The sequence below is a fragment of the Schistocerca nitens genome, chromosome 3, assembly GCF_023898315.1.
Source record: "Schistocerca nitens isolate TAMUIC-IGC-003100 chromosome 3, iqSchNite1.1, whole genome shotgun sequence".
Lineage (NCBI taxonomy): Eukaryota > Metazoa > Arthropoda > Insecta > Orthoptera > Acrididae > Schistocerca > Schistocerca nitens.
Window position 1 is genome coordinate 225,463,147 of NC_064616.1, and position 18,323 is coordinate 225,481,469.

Genomic DNA, 18,323 nt, shown 5'->3' on the forward strand with positions numbered 1-18,323 from the left:
GGCTGTCAGCCGGTCTAGCTCTTCCTTTACCTGAGGGCGGAGAGCCAAGGGGATCTGTCTCGCGCGTAGAAAACGCGGGCGAGCCGACGCCTTCAACGTTAAGTGAGCTTCAAAATCGGAAACACGCCCCAGGCCCTCCTCAAAAATATCTGGAAAGTCTGAGATCAAAGATTCCAATGAGTGATAGGGAACGTCTTCTGAGACCAACTGTATGGTGTCAGCAATAGAAAAACCGAAAGCCTGAAAGGCATCCAGGCCAAAAAGGTTAGCGGAGCTCGCATCACTGACAACAATAAAAGTAATAGGCCGAGTGACTGATTTGTAAGTCACGTCGGCAGTGAATTGACCCAGTAGGGGAATGAACTGTTTACTATAACCGCGTAGACGCCGGTAAACTGGCGCCAACGGGGGCGATCCAAGGTCGGAATAAGTTTGTGCATTCAACAACGAAACTGCCGCCCCCGTATCTACTTGCAGTTGTAACCGGCGCGACCGAACCGACACCTCAATAAAGAGTTTGTGGGCCGATGCGTCGGGAGCCTGGCCCGATGAAACTTCCTGAATGTCAACGTCCATGTCCTCTGTACTTGCTTCCTTCGATGCCTTTGAGGCTGAGCGGCAAACTTTAGCAATGTGACCTTTTTATTACATTTGCGACAAACGGCCCAACGCTGGGGGCACTCTGACCGATCGTGATGTATATAGCACGACGCACAGGACGGCAACAGGGGCCGGCGGCCGGAATTCTGCTTACGCGCCGTGCGGGAGCGGCCGTAACGGCCGGGTTGTACCGCTCGCACGTCGTCCACCCCGGACACAGTGGACGCGGCCGCGCCACCCTGAACCTCCACGACGTCGCACCACGCTTCCAGCTGTTGACCTGCCGCGTGAGAGACTTCATACGATTGAGCAATGGACAGAACTTCCTCGAGGGAAGGGTCTTCTAACTGCAGGGCCCGTTGCCGGACCTCACTATCTGGGGCCGAACGAACAATGACGTCGCGTACCATAACGTGGGCATACGACTCTCGCGACTGCTCCGTGACAAAATGACACTTGCGACTAAGACCGTGCAGGGTAGCGGCCCACGCCCGGTAAGACTGATGGGGCTGTTTCTTGCATTGATAGAACTCGACCCTAGCCGCCACAACATGCGTGCGGCGGCGATAATAGGAAGACAGCAACGAACACAATGCGTCAAAAGTCAAGGACGAGGGTTCCTGCAACGGCGCTAGCTGCCGCAAAACTTGATACAGCGAGGGAGATATCCAAGACAAGAAGAGAGCACGACATACCTCCGCCTCGGCAACATGAAACGCCTGGAAATCTACATCTACATTCATACTCCGCAAGCCACCCAACAGTGTGTGGCGGAGGGCACTTTACGTGCCACTGTCATTACCTCCCTTTCCTGTTCCAGTCGCGTATGGTTCGCGGGAAGAACGACTGTCTGAAAGCCTCCGTGCGCGCTCTAATCTCTCTAATTTTACATTCGTGATCTCCTCGGGAGGTATAAGTAGGGGGAAGCAATATACTCGATACCTCATCCAGAAACGCACCCTCTCGAAACCTGGCGAGCAAGCTACACCGCGATGCAGAGCGCCTCTCTTGCAGAGTCTGCCACTTGAGTTTATTAAACATCTCCGTAACGCTATCACGGTTACCAAATAACCCTGTGACGAAACGCGCCGCTCTTCTTTGGATCTTCTCTATCTCCTCCGTCAACCCGATCTGGTACGGATCCCACACTGATGAGCAATACTCAAGTATAGGTCGAACGAGTGTTTTGTAAGCCACCTCCTTTGTTGCTGGACTAAATTTTCTAAGCACTCTCCCAATGAATCTCAACCTGGTACCCGCCTTACCAACAATTAATTTTATATGATCATTCCACTTCAAATCGTTCCGCACGCATACTCCCAGATATTTTACAGAAGTAACTGCTACCAGTGTTTGTTCCGCTATCATATAATCATACAATAAAGGAGCCTTCTTTTTATGTATTCGCAATACATTACATTTGTCTATGTTAAGGGACAGTTGCCACTCCCTGCACCAAGTGCCTATCCGCTGCAGATCTTCCTGCATTTCGCTACAATTTTCTAATGCTGCAACTTCTCTGTATACTACAGCATCATCCGCGAAAAGCCGCATGGAACTTCCGACACTATCTACTAGGTCATTTATATATATTGTGAAAAGCAATGATCCCATAACACTTCCCTGTGGCACGCCAGAGGTTACCTTAACGTCTGTAGACGTCTCTCCATTGATAACAACATGCTGTGTTCTGTTTGCTAAAAACTCTTCAATCCAGCCACACAGCTGGTCTGATATTCCGTAGGCTCTTACTTTGTTTATCAGGCGACAGTGCGGAACTGTATCGAACGCCTTCCGGAAGTCAAGAAAAATAGCATCTACCTGGGAGCCTGTATCTAATATTTTCTGGGTCTCGTGAACAAATAACGCGAGTTGGGTCTCACACGATCGCTGTTTCCGGAATCCATGTTGATTCCTACATAGTAGATTCTGGGTTTCCAAAAACGACATGATACTCGAGCAAAAAACATGTTCTAAAATTCTACAACAGATCGACGTCAGAGATATAGGTCTATAGTTTCGCGCATCTGCTCGACGACCCTTCTTGAAGACTGGGACTACCTGTGCTCTTTTCCAATCATTTGGAACCCTCCGCTCCTCTAGAGACTTGCGGTACACGGCTGTTAGAAGGGGGGCAAGTTCTTTCGCGTACTCTGTGTAGAATCGAATTGGTATCCCGTCAGGTCCAGTGGACTTTCCTCTGTTGAGTGATTCCAGTTGCTTTTCTATTCCTTGGACACTTATTTCGATGTCAGCCATTTTTTCGTTTGTGCGAGGATTTAGAGAAGGAACTGCAGTGCGGTCTTCCTCCGTGAAACAGCTTTGGAAAAAGGTGTTCAGTATTTCAGCTTTACGCGTGTCATCCTCTGTTTCAATGCCATCATCATCCCGGAGTGTCTGGATATGCTGTTTCGAGCCACTTACTGATTTAACGTAAGACCAGAACTTCCTAGGATTTTCTGTCAAGTCTGTACATAGAATTTTACTTTCGAATTCACTGAACGCTTCTCGCATAGCCCTCCTTACGCTAACTTTGACATCGCTTAGCTTCTGTTTGTCTGAGAGGTTTTGGCTGCGTTTAAACTTGGAGTGAAGCTCTCTTTGCTTTCGCAGTAGTTTCCTAACTTTGTTGTTGTGCCACGGTGGGTTTTTCCCGTCCCTCACAGTTTTACTCGGCACGTACCTGTCTAAAACGCATTTTACGATTGCCTTGAACTTTTTCCATAAACACTCAACATTATCAGTGTCGGAACAGAAATTTTCGTTTTGATCTGTTAGGTGGTCTGAAATCTGCCTTCTATTACTCTTGCTAAACAGATAAACCTTCCTCCCTTTTTTTATATTCCTATTAACTTCCATATTCAGGGATGCTACAACGGCCTTATGATCACTGATTCCCTGTTCTGCACTTACAGAGTCGAGAAGTTCGGTCTGTTTGTTATCAGTAGGTCCAAGATGTTATCTCCACGAGTCGGTTCTCTGTTTAATTGCTCGAGGTGGAGAAATGCTGCCGAAGGCGATGTTCATATGCGTCCCAATCCTCCGCCGTCTCGTCATACGGGGGAAAGGGAGGAGGGAACTGCGCCGGAGCAGACGGCGTGGAGAGCAACGCCGGAAGCACTTGTTTCATGGTGGCCATGAGTTCCGTCTGCTGCGCAACCAAAACTCGCACCAAATCCTCCATGCCGTGGAGAAACTGCGAAACCGGAACAACGACGCAACACGCGAAAGAACGACCCTACTCGTCGCCAATTGTGTAGTAACACTGTTCACGTTTACGTCGCACTTCACTTAGCGTAGACCGGGACTGTGTCCTAGGCACGCCCGATGTTGACTGACTGGGCACGGCCCGTGCTGCTGGAGTTGTTGTTGTTGTTCTTGTTGTTACGCCGGCAGAGGTCGCGTCCGAATTCTCGCGTGCCCTCTGGTGGACGGGACTCTACTTGCGGCAACTACCGCCCGTGACGCGCCGTGCCAATGTGCGCCTCCCGCGATCTTTCTGGTGGCTACTACAGTTTCAGTTCTTACACAGACAGTGGAAGCTACACATGGTACAAAAATTATCATTAATTGTAGCTTGATTATGGACAGTTTTGATTTATAACACAGTATTTCCAGTCCTGTGTGTTGCAGAGGAGTTGGTGTGTTGGGTTGCTTACTGATCATAGACTCAATTGGCTGTCATTCACATTGTCTCAAGCTGCAGCTCATTGAGCAAATTTAGCTGTTACTGTGAACAGTTCCACACATTTAGATTGTCATATTTTAAACACAGCTACTGTCATATTTTAAACACAGCTACACCATAAATTATCCAATTTGTTCCTTCTTTGTAACAAACTTTCTCATAGTGAATAAGTAGTACATTGCTGTGGTATGGAGGCAGATTGCTTTCATCCATTATGGAACTGACTGCTTCATCTCTTTCTTACTATATGGTATGCATTCTACTGTTTTCATCATTAAAAAAATACTGTCAGCCTTGGCCCTGTCACTTAACCACAGATATTATACTGATTATGCAATAAGAAACAGAGTAAGTGAAGCCAGAAATGTTAAATCGTGGTATTCCTTCTGCACTTTTCAGTCTACTCTCGGGTATGTCTAGAATTTACCCTCTTTCATCTGGTTATAGGATTGTAAATGCTGTGATCTCTTTCTGTGGCTTCCTGACCTGTTTGATATCTCCTTGAACTATGAAGTAACTGGTTTGATAAATGCTAGTGAACTGTACTTGGCTTCTTGTCTTTTGCTAAACTGCAGCGTGTGTATGTAGACCAGTAAGAACAAATGATTTTTTTGTTAAGACCTAAGTATAAGGTTCCATTGTCAGAGAAGAAATGAATATATCTGAAGACTATGTTGGAACAACGTACATAGCTAGAACTTCTTTTCTCTGTGACGATATATGAACTCGCTTTCATGATACCTTCTCTGTAGATGATAAGAAACCTGACAAATATCCTACATGTTTCCAGAATGAGATTTTCACTCTGCAGCGAAGTGTGCACTGAAATGATCTTCCTACATGTTCATCATAATTGCTAAATGTCAATATGTCCCAAGGAGAAGTGGAAGTTTTTTAACCTGCCACCAATGCTCCTGGATTTTTTAAATATAAATCTATTAGAGGTTTCAGTGATGGACAAACTGATAAAATTTGTAGTGCAACCATTTCTTCAGCAGTTGCATAATAATTAATCCCATTTCTTATAATTTCATGTGATGTTTTTCAAGTCAGTACATGCGAATACAGCTTTGTTTACTGGTACTCGTGTAACAATGCTGAACTGAACTAATATGTGTGACGAAATCTAGATAGATATTGATTTTTACCACAGACAGTGCAAATGGCAAAATAAATGTTGTGTTAGACTGTTTCCTTGTCTATCTTTATTATTTCTAATTCTGTTGTGTAAAAATTACAGGACCTGCAAGAGAAACTAGATTTAGCGAAAGAGGAACTGCGACAATGTAAGAAGAACTTAAAGCTGCAAACTAAGGCACTGCAGGATGCAGGTTGTAAGTATATTCGTGTGTGTGTGTGTGTGTGTGTGTGTGTGTGTGTGTGTGTGTGTGTGTGTGTGTACTTTTGTTTGTTTTCAATGCAGTGATTGTGGTTATCCCCTTAAGAAAGAGTATAATTTTTGTTCATAGTACTACCAAATGAATTGGATAATAGTACTGAAACAGCTGAAAGCGCAACAGAGAAAACTCTAGTGAAGAGCCAAGATCAAAGGAATAACATAAGAGTGACAAGAAAGAAGGAAAGTCATTACCAAGGCATGTTTGAGTTTCGCAAAGAGGATGTTCAACATATCGTTAGGCATCTGATATTTGGTCAGTACACACATCTGAATATTTTTGTGTAATGTTCACTGATAGTTTTTCTATGTTGATTGTTTGTATTGTTTCTGAATTTTCTATTCTTATAATTGCAGAGTTAAAGCCACGTATTGCTGTAACACTGTTACCAGGATTGCCTGCATACATTTTATTCATGTGCATTAGGCACACAGATTGTACAAATGATGATGAGAAAGTACGGTCACTGCTGACGGCAACTATCAACACCATCAAGAAAGTAACTAAGAAAAGACATGATGATATGGATACAACAGTTTTGTGGCTGTCAAACACTCTGAGACTTCTGCATAATTTGAAACAGTATAGTGGAGACAAAACATTCCAGACCGAAAACACACCTAGACAGAATGAACAGTGTCTAAGGAATTTTGATCTGTCTGAATACAGACAAGTTCTTTCAGACATAGCTGTAGGAATCTATCAGGTATGCCTAATATTTACTGTATCTCTGCAAGTGTTCTTCAAACAATGGGTTTCAGATAGTGATCTGTTTGATTAGTGTAATCACTAGAAAATGTAAGAGACATCTATAAGGCTTGACCACAATCCATAAGTCCAGCATTGTCTACAATTCCTTCTCTAACATACTTTGTGGAATCTATCTTCTACCTAACTTCTACCAGCCCCTGGATACCCTTTTTCTACTTGTTGCTGAGATCCATAAGCTCCACCATTCAGGACATCCTGTTATGGCCTGTTACTCTGTACCCTCTGGGGAAATCTTCCCTCTTGTCTGTCAACACTTCGATTCTCTTGCATCCAGAACATGATACCAAAATCACTACCTACATTTTCCATCGACTCTCCACAGTTTCTCTTTCACCAGCTGGTGGTCTGTTAGTCACTGTTACTTCTCTTTGCTCTATTATCCTAAGTGTAATTCTCCCTTTATGTAAGTCCCCGTTAATCCCTGATAATTCCTCCTCAAAAGCGCCCTTACCCACCTTAATTGCCACTTTCCACATCGTCAAGGAGAAGAAGTAGTAATCAGCTCGGAAAGTAGTTTTCGAGCACAACAAGAAGAGAACTTGTGCTACCCTAAATGTGTCGACATGAACTTATACAAAACCTTCAGATAAATCTGCAGAAAGTTATGACAGTGGGGATATTATAAACATGCATGTTTCCATGGAGTCTTTTGCTGATTTTCCTGTATCAATTTGTTGCCGACTACAGAGGAACCGCCAGTTCTATCATCACGAATATTTGCTCATAAACGTTTATACAAAATCTACCTCTGATGCACACCATCTTTATGCATCACATGTAGTCCCTGTACAGAAAAAAATTTGTGATAAATGTCAACAAATTTGAAATATTTTTGCCAATAAAAACTGTATGATGGCATGGATTTCACATTTGGCACAATTTCAAATTACAATTCTGTTTTGAACACCTGCTGTAGGTTATCAACAATAATGTGGTAGTTAGGATTGGTGGTGCTGGGTTGAGAGGCATGCAAAACAACATTCAAACAACATCTTTATTACATATCAAGATAGTTAATCCGAATCAGATCCAAACCAAAGGCAAGCCCTCAGTGAATATTTGTAATTAGTTATCATGAATTATAACAACCTCAACATGCAACCATTAAAAAGCAAATACTGAATAGCATATTTGTTCATAAATGTAAAAACTTCAGAAATTTTAGCTCATATTAAAGTAACATCCCTTTAAAACAGTCATGCATGATTTTTAAATCCATTTTCACCCTTGCACATCATCAACCCTGAACAATACTCACCAGAGGTTTAAAAGAAATAAAACATAGTCCAAATGGGCCACCTCATAATAAGCAGCAATAAAGAAGGCTGCGAATTACCACAAACTCCCTTGGCAAGAACACAAAGGACTGGTATTCGTTCGGCAGTGTTAACTATGACTCCTGGTCTGTAATGAATAGAAAGCATGTGTACATATTAAGAAAAACACAATTGCATATAACCCAGTCAATGGACCCTGCGCAAGTGTATATTACGGTCCAGATGATGGCATAACTCACTTCGACCACCTTTTAACCCAGTTTACAGGATGCTCATAACTGAATTCAACTGCCAAACAAGAAGTTGTGTTCCTAGAGCTCGGCAGTGAGAGAGTTCATTCTATATAATGAAACTCCCCTTCGTACAAGCTAAACTGAGTCAATTCTGACCCAAGGTAAAGTACCAGCACAAAATCCAGTGGATGATTTTAGTTAGTTTGCAGCTCGAGGCATGTAGCACACTAAACATACACAACACCAGTGTGATGACAAATCATGTCTCCTAATTGATGGCTTCACAGGGAAGAATTCACTTGGACTACCACTCTGCCGAAGCCAGGTCTACAGTGCTCCCACAGCTGCAGTGAGCGTTCATACCTCTTTGGCAGAATGCATCGGACACGCCAGAGCCAATTGGCGGGTGTTAAAAATGCCAAAACGATGTGAGGGAATGGAAGTACCACAGAGAAGATATGTGGCTTGCTAACTATCACACTTCTGAGTACACTGACCTACATCATTAGTGTATAGACTTTTGCACCAAAGTGAAACCAGTTGAAAGTTACATGATTTTGCTTGAGATTTTATCATGTCACTTCTACATTCAACCAGAATTAGGTAGTCCTGAAAACTACTTTACTTCTGAGAAAGGCATGTACTGATCATGTATCATATCATGTATCATATCATGTATTATTGCAAATCTCAGTAGTGAGTAACTATTACAAGCAGTGAATGTGGTTTTGCTCCAGTGCTCTGCATAGATAATAATTTTGTGTGGCTAATGTGGAATTTGAACCGTGTGTCATTTCTGGCGACTTCTCTCATCATTGAGAGGTGAAGGCTAAGTGAAAACGCATATTGAAACATCAGAGTTCTGACCAGGATTCGACCCTGTAACCTCTTGGTTTCTAGTCAAGTGCTTTACTGCTAGACAACAAGGGCCAACTTGCTATCTGTCACGGGGTCCAATTGGAAATGATGATTAGAATGGGTCTGAGGACCTATTGGTGCCCTGAGAGATCACATTTATCATTTGAGGCCTCTTTTATTTCTATGCCTCTGGTCTTCTTCATTACAATAAATTCAAATCTGATAGATATATTCATGAAAATACACATTGGTCTGGACACCAGAAAACAGTCCCTTCTGAAGAACATGTTTCATATATGGAGAATATCTGAAGAGGCTACAATGTGGCTACAGAACAAAAAAGTTAAATATGCATGTTGAATTATCTTGCCATTCATCTCTAAAGCTGTATTGAATGTTTGTCTGCAAGGTGTTATTTTCAGTAAAGTTTGCAGTTAGTAAATATTGTACTGATCATACTGGGTAATTTAGACGTATAGAACACTGAGTGATGTGTTAACAGATGCATGATACCTTTAATTCTTTTTCTTGCAGCTCAAAATAAACTTTCAATATTTAAACTGGTTTCAGAACATGGCTGTAGCTATTTACCCAGGTGCAAAGTGATACACACATTTGGATCTTCATCAGATAATGTGAAGAAAGCAAAGTGTGTTCATAAAAGAATGATGTGCACTTTCTTTCATGAATTTGACTTATCAGTAAAAATATGGTTGGTCAGACAGTAACTGAAGTTTTAAAAGCTAGTTTGTGCATTTCTAAACTACTCAGAAGAGGGGTATACAGTTTACTATATAGAACTCGAAAGACTGTTGGAGGAGCAGAAATAGCAGGTTTCCATGTGATCTTGTTTTATCACAACAAAGTGCCTGCTTCTACAGCAGCTAAAATGCACATATTTGCACAAGGACTTCTAAATATAAAAAAAATCTCCATTTTAGCCTTAAAGCTCATACTGGATCTAATGTAATCTTTTCTTTTTTCACTGAAAGTGGAGAAAGATAACCTAAATAACAATTTTCAGTGAGGTATGTGATAGAGCCATCACTGTGTGTTTTGAGAGGCTGTACAAGTGCAACAAACAAAAGAAGGACCAAGTGGGGTGCCGCAGGGGTTAGCACACTGGATTCGCATTAGCGAGGACAATGGTTCAAAGTTGCGTCTGACCATCCTGATTCAGGTTTTCCGTGATTTCCCTAAATCACTTCATGCAGATGCCTTGATGGTTCCTTTAAAAGGGCGAGGCTGACATTGTTCCCTAATTCAAAGGACTGATGACTCACTGTTTGGTCCCCTCCGGCAAATCGGCCAACTAACCTAAAGAAGGTGCCACACTGCAAATATGAGATAATGAGTGAAATACTGTTATTTATAGATACAGTCTTCATACTGCCATAATACTGGTTGTGACTGAATGTAATCCAGACAGTATACATACAAACTTATTTAAGTAAAGTGAGAGTTGTGGTCGTGGGCGATATACACAGTATTTATTTTGGCCTAAACCATATTCTAATTCAGCGATTCATTCTTGGCTGTACTGTCATAATGTGATCCTTCAGTTAAGTGCTAGGAAATCTGACCTAATTCAACAACAATTTCTTAATGTTTTGTGACACAGAATATACAATGTCACACCAAAAGAACTGTTTTCATTACTTGTTTCATGAAATGATGTGTTTTGGTGATGGATGGGAAGGGAAGGGAAAGGAAGGGAAGGGGGGAGGCGGTGAGAAAAGAAGAGTAGGGGGTGGAAGAAGTTGTATCCCATGTTACCACGCGATTCTCTATAAAACATAATTGATGCATTATTGTAGCTTAGTGGGTAACAGAATGCAAATCGAAGGTTCCATGTTAGTGAAACATCCATTGGGAGAGGTGGGAAGGATTTTGGACAGAAATGTTCATCATTCCGAGGTATAGTGAATGTTACCCTTGATGGAGGATGTGATTAAATTCTTAGTCTCCATCCCCAAGAGGTCTTGTGTTCTACATGTGGCTACAGAACAAAGAAACCTTGCAATAGTTGCATCCCATGTAAATTAAATTCTGCTAGTGTATATGCCCTCAACATGTTGCTAATGTGCCATGAGGTTTTTGCATGCTCTTTGACATCATGAGTATAGTGTTTTTGGTGGCAGTCGACAAAGAACTTCATAGGAGTGGCCGAGCGGTTAAAGGCGCTACAGTCTGGAACCGCACGACCACTACGGTCGCAGGTTCGAATCCTGCCTCGGGCATGGATGTGTGTGATGTCCTTAGGTTAGTTAGGTTTAAGTAATTCTAAGTTCTAGGGGACTTACGACCACAGCAGTTGAGTCCCATAGTGCTCAGAGCCATTTGAACCAAAGAACTTCATATGAATACAGTGTAATGTGGTCTGGGGTGAGGAGCCACTTCTGTGCAGGGCTGGGTTGTGATGGTGGGTCTTGGTGAGGGTGCAGGCCAATGGTAGCTCAGGAAAACAGTATCAGAAAGTAAAATATTTTATTGAGATTCATGCTAATACACTTCTAGCACTACAGCACAGTATTCACACCCCTCTTTTCACGCATGACACAGATGACTCATGGCGTGCTGCAGTGACCAACTGTTGGCCAGGAAGTCCACTGTGATTTCTGCACCCAGAAATCGTGATGCACAAAAGCTAGTGCCCCAGTCAGGCATGATGCGGCTGCTCATGGAAGGCACCAGTTGTGCGGAAGCCTGCCATAACTCCTGTAGGGGATGACAGTCTCGTGGAGCAGAACTTGCCCCTGTGAGTGAAAGCACGAGGTGTCAGGTTGCCACTACCAAGGTAGCAGGGTGGGGACTGTTCTGTCTGGGTCATGAACTGCTGCCTCCCAGGGCAAGAGTCTGGCTGCTGCTGAAGTGAGCCTAGAGATTACCCACTAGTAAAAGGTGCCAAGTCAAGGGAGGGCAACTTGGTGAACAAATCCATGGCTTCTACAGTGTAGAAGCTGCTTAGACTGTACTGCAAGAGCCCAATCATACCACTGTGACCCCCCCCCCCCCCCCCGCCCCCCTCCCAGTAGCACCCAAACAGTAGTGAGGGTACTGCACATACATCTGCTGTTGAATGTTAGCCATCTACCTCAACCTTATACACAATTCAATAGAGTTCTCAAAAATAACAAGCTTTAAGTACTTATGTGGTAATGTGGTGTGATATATACCATGCGTTTCAGGTTTTTTCTTCCATGAATGGAAGTTGTCAGTAGATCTAAAATCTCCAGCAGCAGCAGCTGTTACTTGCTGGCTCTGTGCAATATGTTTAAATTGTACATTATGTTAGTGGCAGCATGTTTCATTGAGTGTCCCAAGTTTTTTTTTTTTTTATTTTGTTTATGAGGGTATTCGAAGCTTTCGAAATGTGGTGCTACAGAAGAATGCCGAAGATAAGGTGGGTAGATCACGTAACTAATGAGGAGGTATTGAATAGGATTGGGGAGAAGAGAAGTTTGTGGCACAACTTGAGTAGAAGAAGGGATCGGTTGGTAGGACATGTTTTGAGGCATCAAGGGATCACAAATTTAGCATTGGAGGGCAGCGTGGAGGGGAAAAATCGTAGAGGGAGACCAAGAGATCAATACACTAAGCAGATTAAGAAGGATGTAGGTTGCAGTAGGTACTGGGAGATGAAACAGCTTGCACAGGATAGAGTGGCATGGAGAGCTGCATCAAACCAGTCTCAGGACTGAAGACCACAACAACAACATGAGGGTATTCATCAAAATGTGTGTTTAAAGTTCTCCTTACTTCCCGTATCTGCAGCTTATCATAACTGCTACATTTCATTTTATTCTTCTACAAGCCAGAGAACTGGTTTTGCTTTCCAGTCAAATTTAACTTTTTGTGAATCTTTTTGTATATCACCTGAGGGTGATACCTAACAGCTCCCACCTAGCCTATTGCCTCAAGAGACCATGCTTACAATGCACTTTAATTTTGTACCAAGGGGAAACTGCATATACTTCATGAGACACTCAAGAATTAGTGAATTCACTGCATAACATAACCATTTGTTGTGGATTTGTAGTAGGATGGCATATAGCGGCAGGCGATAATATTGTGTGAAGTCAAGCATCCCTTTTTCTTTGAGTAACATCTCATATTTTGAAAATATGAAATGACACACATCTAGTCAAATTACGAAGATACAAGATAGTTGCTACTCACCATATAGTAGATATGCTGAGTTGCAGATGGGCACAACAAAAAGACTGTCAGAAAGTGAGCTTTCGGCCAACAAGGTCTTCTTCGAAATTAGACAACACGCACGCACATGTAAATATGCAACTCTCTCTCTCTCTCTCTCTCTCTCTCTCTCTCTCTCTCTCTCTCTCTCTCTCTCTCTCTCTCTCTCACACACACACACACACACACACACACACACACACACACACACAGTTTCTGCAGCTGAAGCCAGAGACTGTGTGTGTGTGTGTGTGTGTGTGTGTGTGTGTGTGTGTGTGTGTGTGTGTGTGTGTCTAATTTTGCACATGGTGGCCAAAGCTCACTTTCCCCACAGCCTTTTTGTTGTGCCTATCTGCAACTCAGCATTTCTGCTATAGGGTGAGTACAAACTATCCTTTTCATAATATTGCTACATTCTATCGTGGATTTTCCATTGTTTGAAGATACAAGATAATTTGTTGTTATGGAAATATGGCTCCAATATGAACGAGATACTGACTGCCAACAATTCAGTGTGAAATTTTGCAATAGCTACAGTTGTGGTCAATTGACAACACTTGATTGTTTTTATGAAAGTGATAGGCATTTGGTTTTCTTGTTGTATTTGTGACATGTGCAAAACAACACTTAAGTTATCTAGCTGAAATCGGATTACATGTAATGACCATTGTACTCTCACAGTGTGAAACAAGCACATGGTTACATGATACAAAGGTACAAATTGATTCTGAAGTTACTATCTAAATGATGAAGCATGTAACTTCCCCTTAAGGTGATACCCACCCTAGCATGAGATGCGACATTCCCACTTTGCACACAGGCAGACAAACTGTTCGTCAAACCTGCCTTTATTTTGATGGATTTGGAAATCACTCCCCATTTTTGAATGTACTAAAGTACAGTGAAAGCATTGTTTGTAATGATCGTATTCACTTCATTTTTCCCATATAGGTGCTAAGATATTTAGCAACTCAGTTTTATGAGTAATGTATACCTTAGTACATTGTTTATTCAGTTCTTTATTTACGTCTTTCTTTTTTAAATCGTTGTGTGAACAATATTGAAAGTGAGAAATTATTCTGTTGGCCCCAGTGTGGTTTGAATATCTGTTTTTACAAGTTGGAGAAAGACAATTTTTAAGTGTCTTACTTATATTTTGCCTTAACTCATTAATATTTTGGCCAGTTGCTTTACGAATTCATCTACAAGATATATTTAACTGTTCCCAAAATAGTGTGTAAAATAATATATATATATATATCATTACAGAGTCTTATTGGACACATACAAGAAAAGGTACAACCATTGGTGGTGCCAGCTATTCTTGAACATGAAGCAATAAGTGGCTTGTCAAGTCAAAAGCCTAGTGGGATGAGAGGAAGAGCTGCCTCTACATCAAGAGACTCGGAGCCATTTTTGGATGCACAGAAGTCACTGGATGCACTCCTGCAGGAACTAAATTCTATTCATAAAATAATGGGGTACCATGGTGTTGACCCAGAGCTTATTGTCCAGATATTTCGGCAGGTGAGGTACCAGATTTTCTGACAGTAAACTACACCATACTAGGCTAAAATGAATATTGTTTCAATCTGGTTTTGCAAGGAGAGTATCATGTATAGATTGAGGTGTCTAGTAGTTTACAGACAAAAAGCAAAATAAAGTATCCCTGTCAATGTTACCATGTCACATGAACTTGGGTGTTTTTCTTTTACAGATGTTTTACTTCATTTGTGCCAGTTCACTGAATAACCTACTGCTTCGAAAGGATTTGTGTCATTGGACTAAAGGAATGCAGATAAGATATAATCTATCACACCTTGAACAGTGGTGTCGTGACACAAGACTGCAGGTATGGGAAATGTTCTCAGTGGAATTCTTTGCATGTTACTGTTATTTGTCTTCTTTGGTTTAAATGTATGTAATTTTTACAGTAGTTTGTATACACTACAAAATTTCAGAGCTGCCATTGTCTTTTTACAGAGAAAGGTTTAATGGAATGTTTTCCTGCTCTCTGGCTGAATTTTTCAGACTTACTGTATTTTTTGAAGGTTTTTTTTATACAGTATTATGGGCAGAATCTCCTGCCATTTTGATATAGCTTTGTGGCTTTTACTAGGTCTGTATAACCCATCAATTATAGTTTGTGGATGATGGGGTGATGATGATTGTTATGGAGTAGTTTCGTATTTCAGTAATGATAATTTACTAACAAATCATGAGCTTTTTATGAATGCCATAATATTTTTAAGAAAGATTCCATTGTTTAGTGCAGGGTGACTATAAATGATTAGCAAAACATTGGATATACATAGGCTTGTGCTTATGGAATTCATTCTATATAGCCAAATGAATTGGAATAGAGATTTACAGAAGACAACTGTTACTTTCAATCTTATTATGTTGTAGGAAAGAAAGTGACTCATTGTTAACTGTAGCAGACAGCAGCAACGTATATGCAGATTACACAAGCACTATTGTTTCAGATTAATGTCGGGGAAAAACTTAATATAGCCCAAATAATATACTGGAGAAAAATCAGTTGATGGGTCATGCTTAATAGTGTGGCTCTGTTACAACGAAAATATAGTACTTGTAGTTTTTACTGCATTATTAACAGGGGTGTGTTCTGATGGCCACCAATCTCTTGCCATCCATTCCAATGCAGTTTTGGGCCATCTCATTTCTTCCATTCTCACTACATGTCCAGCCCACTGGAGTCCTTGCTTTTCATCACTCCAATGATGTTCGGCTCCTTGTACAGCTTTTCTGTAAGCGGTAGTCAAATGAAAATGGAACAAATGGAAAAAAAAACTAAGTCATCTGTTTGTTATTCCAAATGTAATTGTCATAACTGCAAGTAAATTTATCCAACTGTGAGACAGGGTGGTAAACGTCTTCATGGAAAAATGTTTGCAGTTGCCTACATTATGATTGTAGCCAGGTGTGGAGCTCTTTGTCTGAAGCAAATGGACTGCCGCAGTGTGTTTCTTCAGGGCTCCAAAAATATGGGAATTCTATGGAGAGATATTGGGACAGTATGGAGGGCTTCCCAACGAAATGTCTGCAGCATAGTTCAAATAGCCTAGACAGTATCTGGGAGGATATTATCCTACAGCAGAATGATCCCATCTGTCATCATTCCTGGGTGACTGGACTTGATGGCACACTTCAATTTTTGCAAAGTGTTAAAGTACCATTGCGCATAAATTGTGGTGTCGTGTTCCAGAAAATCAGTGAGCAGTGGGTTACGGACAGAATCATTCTCTTGCAGGATGGCACTTGCCCACATCTTGCTAAGGTTGTTTAGACTATGCTGCAGAAGTTTTGCTGGGATGTCTTTACACATCCATCCTGCAGTACTGACCTTTCAACATATGATTTCCACATTTTTGGAGACCTGAAGAAAGCTATTCGTGGCCATCAGTTTGCTTTGGACAAAGAGCTGCATGTCTGAATGCAATCATGGTTCCATAGGCAACCAAAAAACACTTTTCTATGAAGGCACTGACTGTCTTGCCTCACAGCTAGATAAATGTGTTGTCGGTTAAGGTAATTATTTTTGAAATAATAAAGTTTACTTACTTCTTTTCCATCTTATCTCATTTTTATTTGGCTTCCCTGTATGGGTCAGTATTGTGGTGTCTTCCCCATTGTCTAGTAGTTGGTTTCCAGACCGGTCTATATTTTCCTCAAATGTAAGCAGTCAGTTAAGTTCTTGTTTTAGAGTGTTCCTGGTTAGGCAACTATATAGTCTGAATACTGCTTTTCACTTCTTCTTGTGTGCATGCTATTAAGGCACGGATAGCAGCAGGGGTCAGATAACCAATATTTTAATTGTTGATTTGACCATCCTGTAGTTCCTTGTTCAACTCTGGAATTACTATTTCAAGTGCCAGATTGGAGAGGACAGGTGCTAACCCATATCTTTGTCATAATCCTGTTTTTGCTTGGGTACTTTGTAATTTTATTACCTATGACCATAGCTTTTGTGTCATGTAAACATCTCTCTAAAAGTCCCACCAATTTCTTTGCTATATCAAATTCTGTCGTGATTGTAATCAGATTCATTGTATGGATACTATCATAAACCTTCTTGAAGTCTACAAAGAGGAGACATGATTCTTGGCCATATTAGTTCACTTTCTCACATGCCTGTTTTAAGATAAGTCTGTTCTGTGGTTGATTGTCTGTCTGAAAACCACCTTGGTGTTCTCCAATATCTGTTGTCAGTGTTTTTTTTTTAGTAGACAATCTGAGGATATCTTGTTGTAGAATTGTAGTAGTGCTACACCCATATAGCTGTCATACACTGACTTACATTTATTTTTTATATATGGGGATATCGCAGCTACCTCCCATTCCTCTGTTACTGCCTCTTTTGTCCGGATTAATTCAATTAGCTAGTTGATTTTGGAACAGAGTAATTCACCCGTTTCTTTGCAATTTAGTATATTCGTGAAGTATTAATTTCATTTGGGGTTGTATTCTGAGAAACCTCAGTGCAGGTGTAAAGGATATTTTTAGTTTAAAACTGTACCAGATACATTTTCATTAAAATAACTTTGTGACTGATGTTTCATTTAGTCAAGTGCTAGGGATCAGTTGCCAGCTGACCTTGGTCCTTTCTAGAGTGCGAACTGTTTCTTATTTATTTAGTCAAGTTTGGCTGTCTGCATTCCAGCAACAATGCCTCCCCCCCCCCTCCTCCCCACATGTGCTTTTTCTCAAACATCATTGCAGCCTGTCTATTACAAAGTTATTTTATTCAAGTTATCGACCATATCTGCAGTTCATTCACAAACCTCATATAGACATCTGTTAAACAACAAGCTGAGGATCATTAAACTAACCACACACTGTGTAGTTATAATTATAGTGCAACCACTCAGAGGTCCACTGTGGGCTATAATTATCATATGTCAGTGAATCTTGGTAGATATTCTAATCCATTAATGCAGAACCAATTTATGCTGGAAAAAAACTGGTTCAAGTTTCGTCCATCAGGTGCTAATGTGGTGCTGTGAATGCAAGAAAGATGGATAGAAATGGCTCTGTAAGTCCATGTTTGTCTAACAGTCAGTAAGTGATGATCAAAATCTACAGTTACTAAGCACTTTTTTGACTGGACCAGAGGAGGGATTCTTCCTACACACCAGTCATGGGGGCCTGAAGATGGCATAATGTAGCACGGAAACTGGCCTCACAAATGAAATAATAACTGGAAATTTAGTCAGCTGAAAGTGTTTTAGTTTAACATTCTGTATAGAAATGTTTCCATTTGTAATCGAGTAGGAATGGC

General features: G+C 41.3%; 1 protein-coding gene across 1 annotated transcript in view; it reads left to right on the top strand.

Annotated features, from left to right (window-relative positions):
• The window catches only part of LOC126248186 (unconventional myosin-Va), a 365,334-nt gene that overhangs the window by 322,879 nt on the left and 24,132 nt on the right, over nucleotides 1–18,323 (top strand). The window contains exons 24-28 of the mRNA XM_049948965.1: nucleotides 5,529–5,622; nucleotides 5,758–5,940; nucleotides 6,042–6,391; nucleotides 14,291–14,548; nucleotides 14,739–14,873. Coding sequence (XP_049804922.1) covers nucleotides 5,529–5,622; nucleotides 5,758–5,940; nucleotides 6,042–6,391; nucleotides 14,291–14,548; nucleotides 14,739–14,873 — 1,020 coding nt within the window. The remainder of the gene's footprint in view (nucleotides 1–5,528; nucleotides 5,623–5,757; nucleotides 5,941–6,041; nucleotides 6,392–14,290; nucleotides 14,549–14,738; nucleotides 14,874–18,323) is intronic.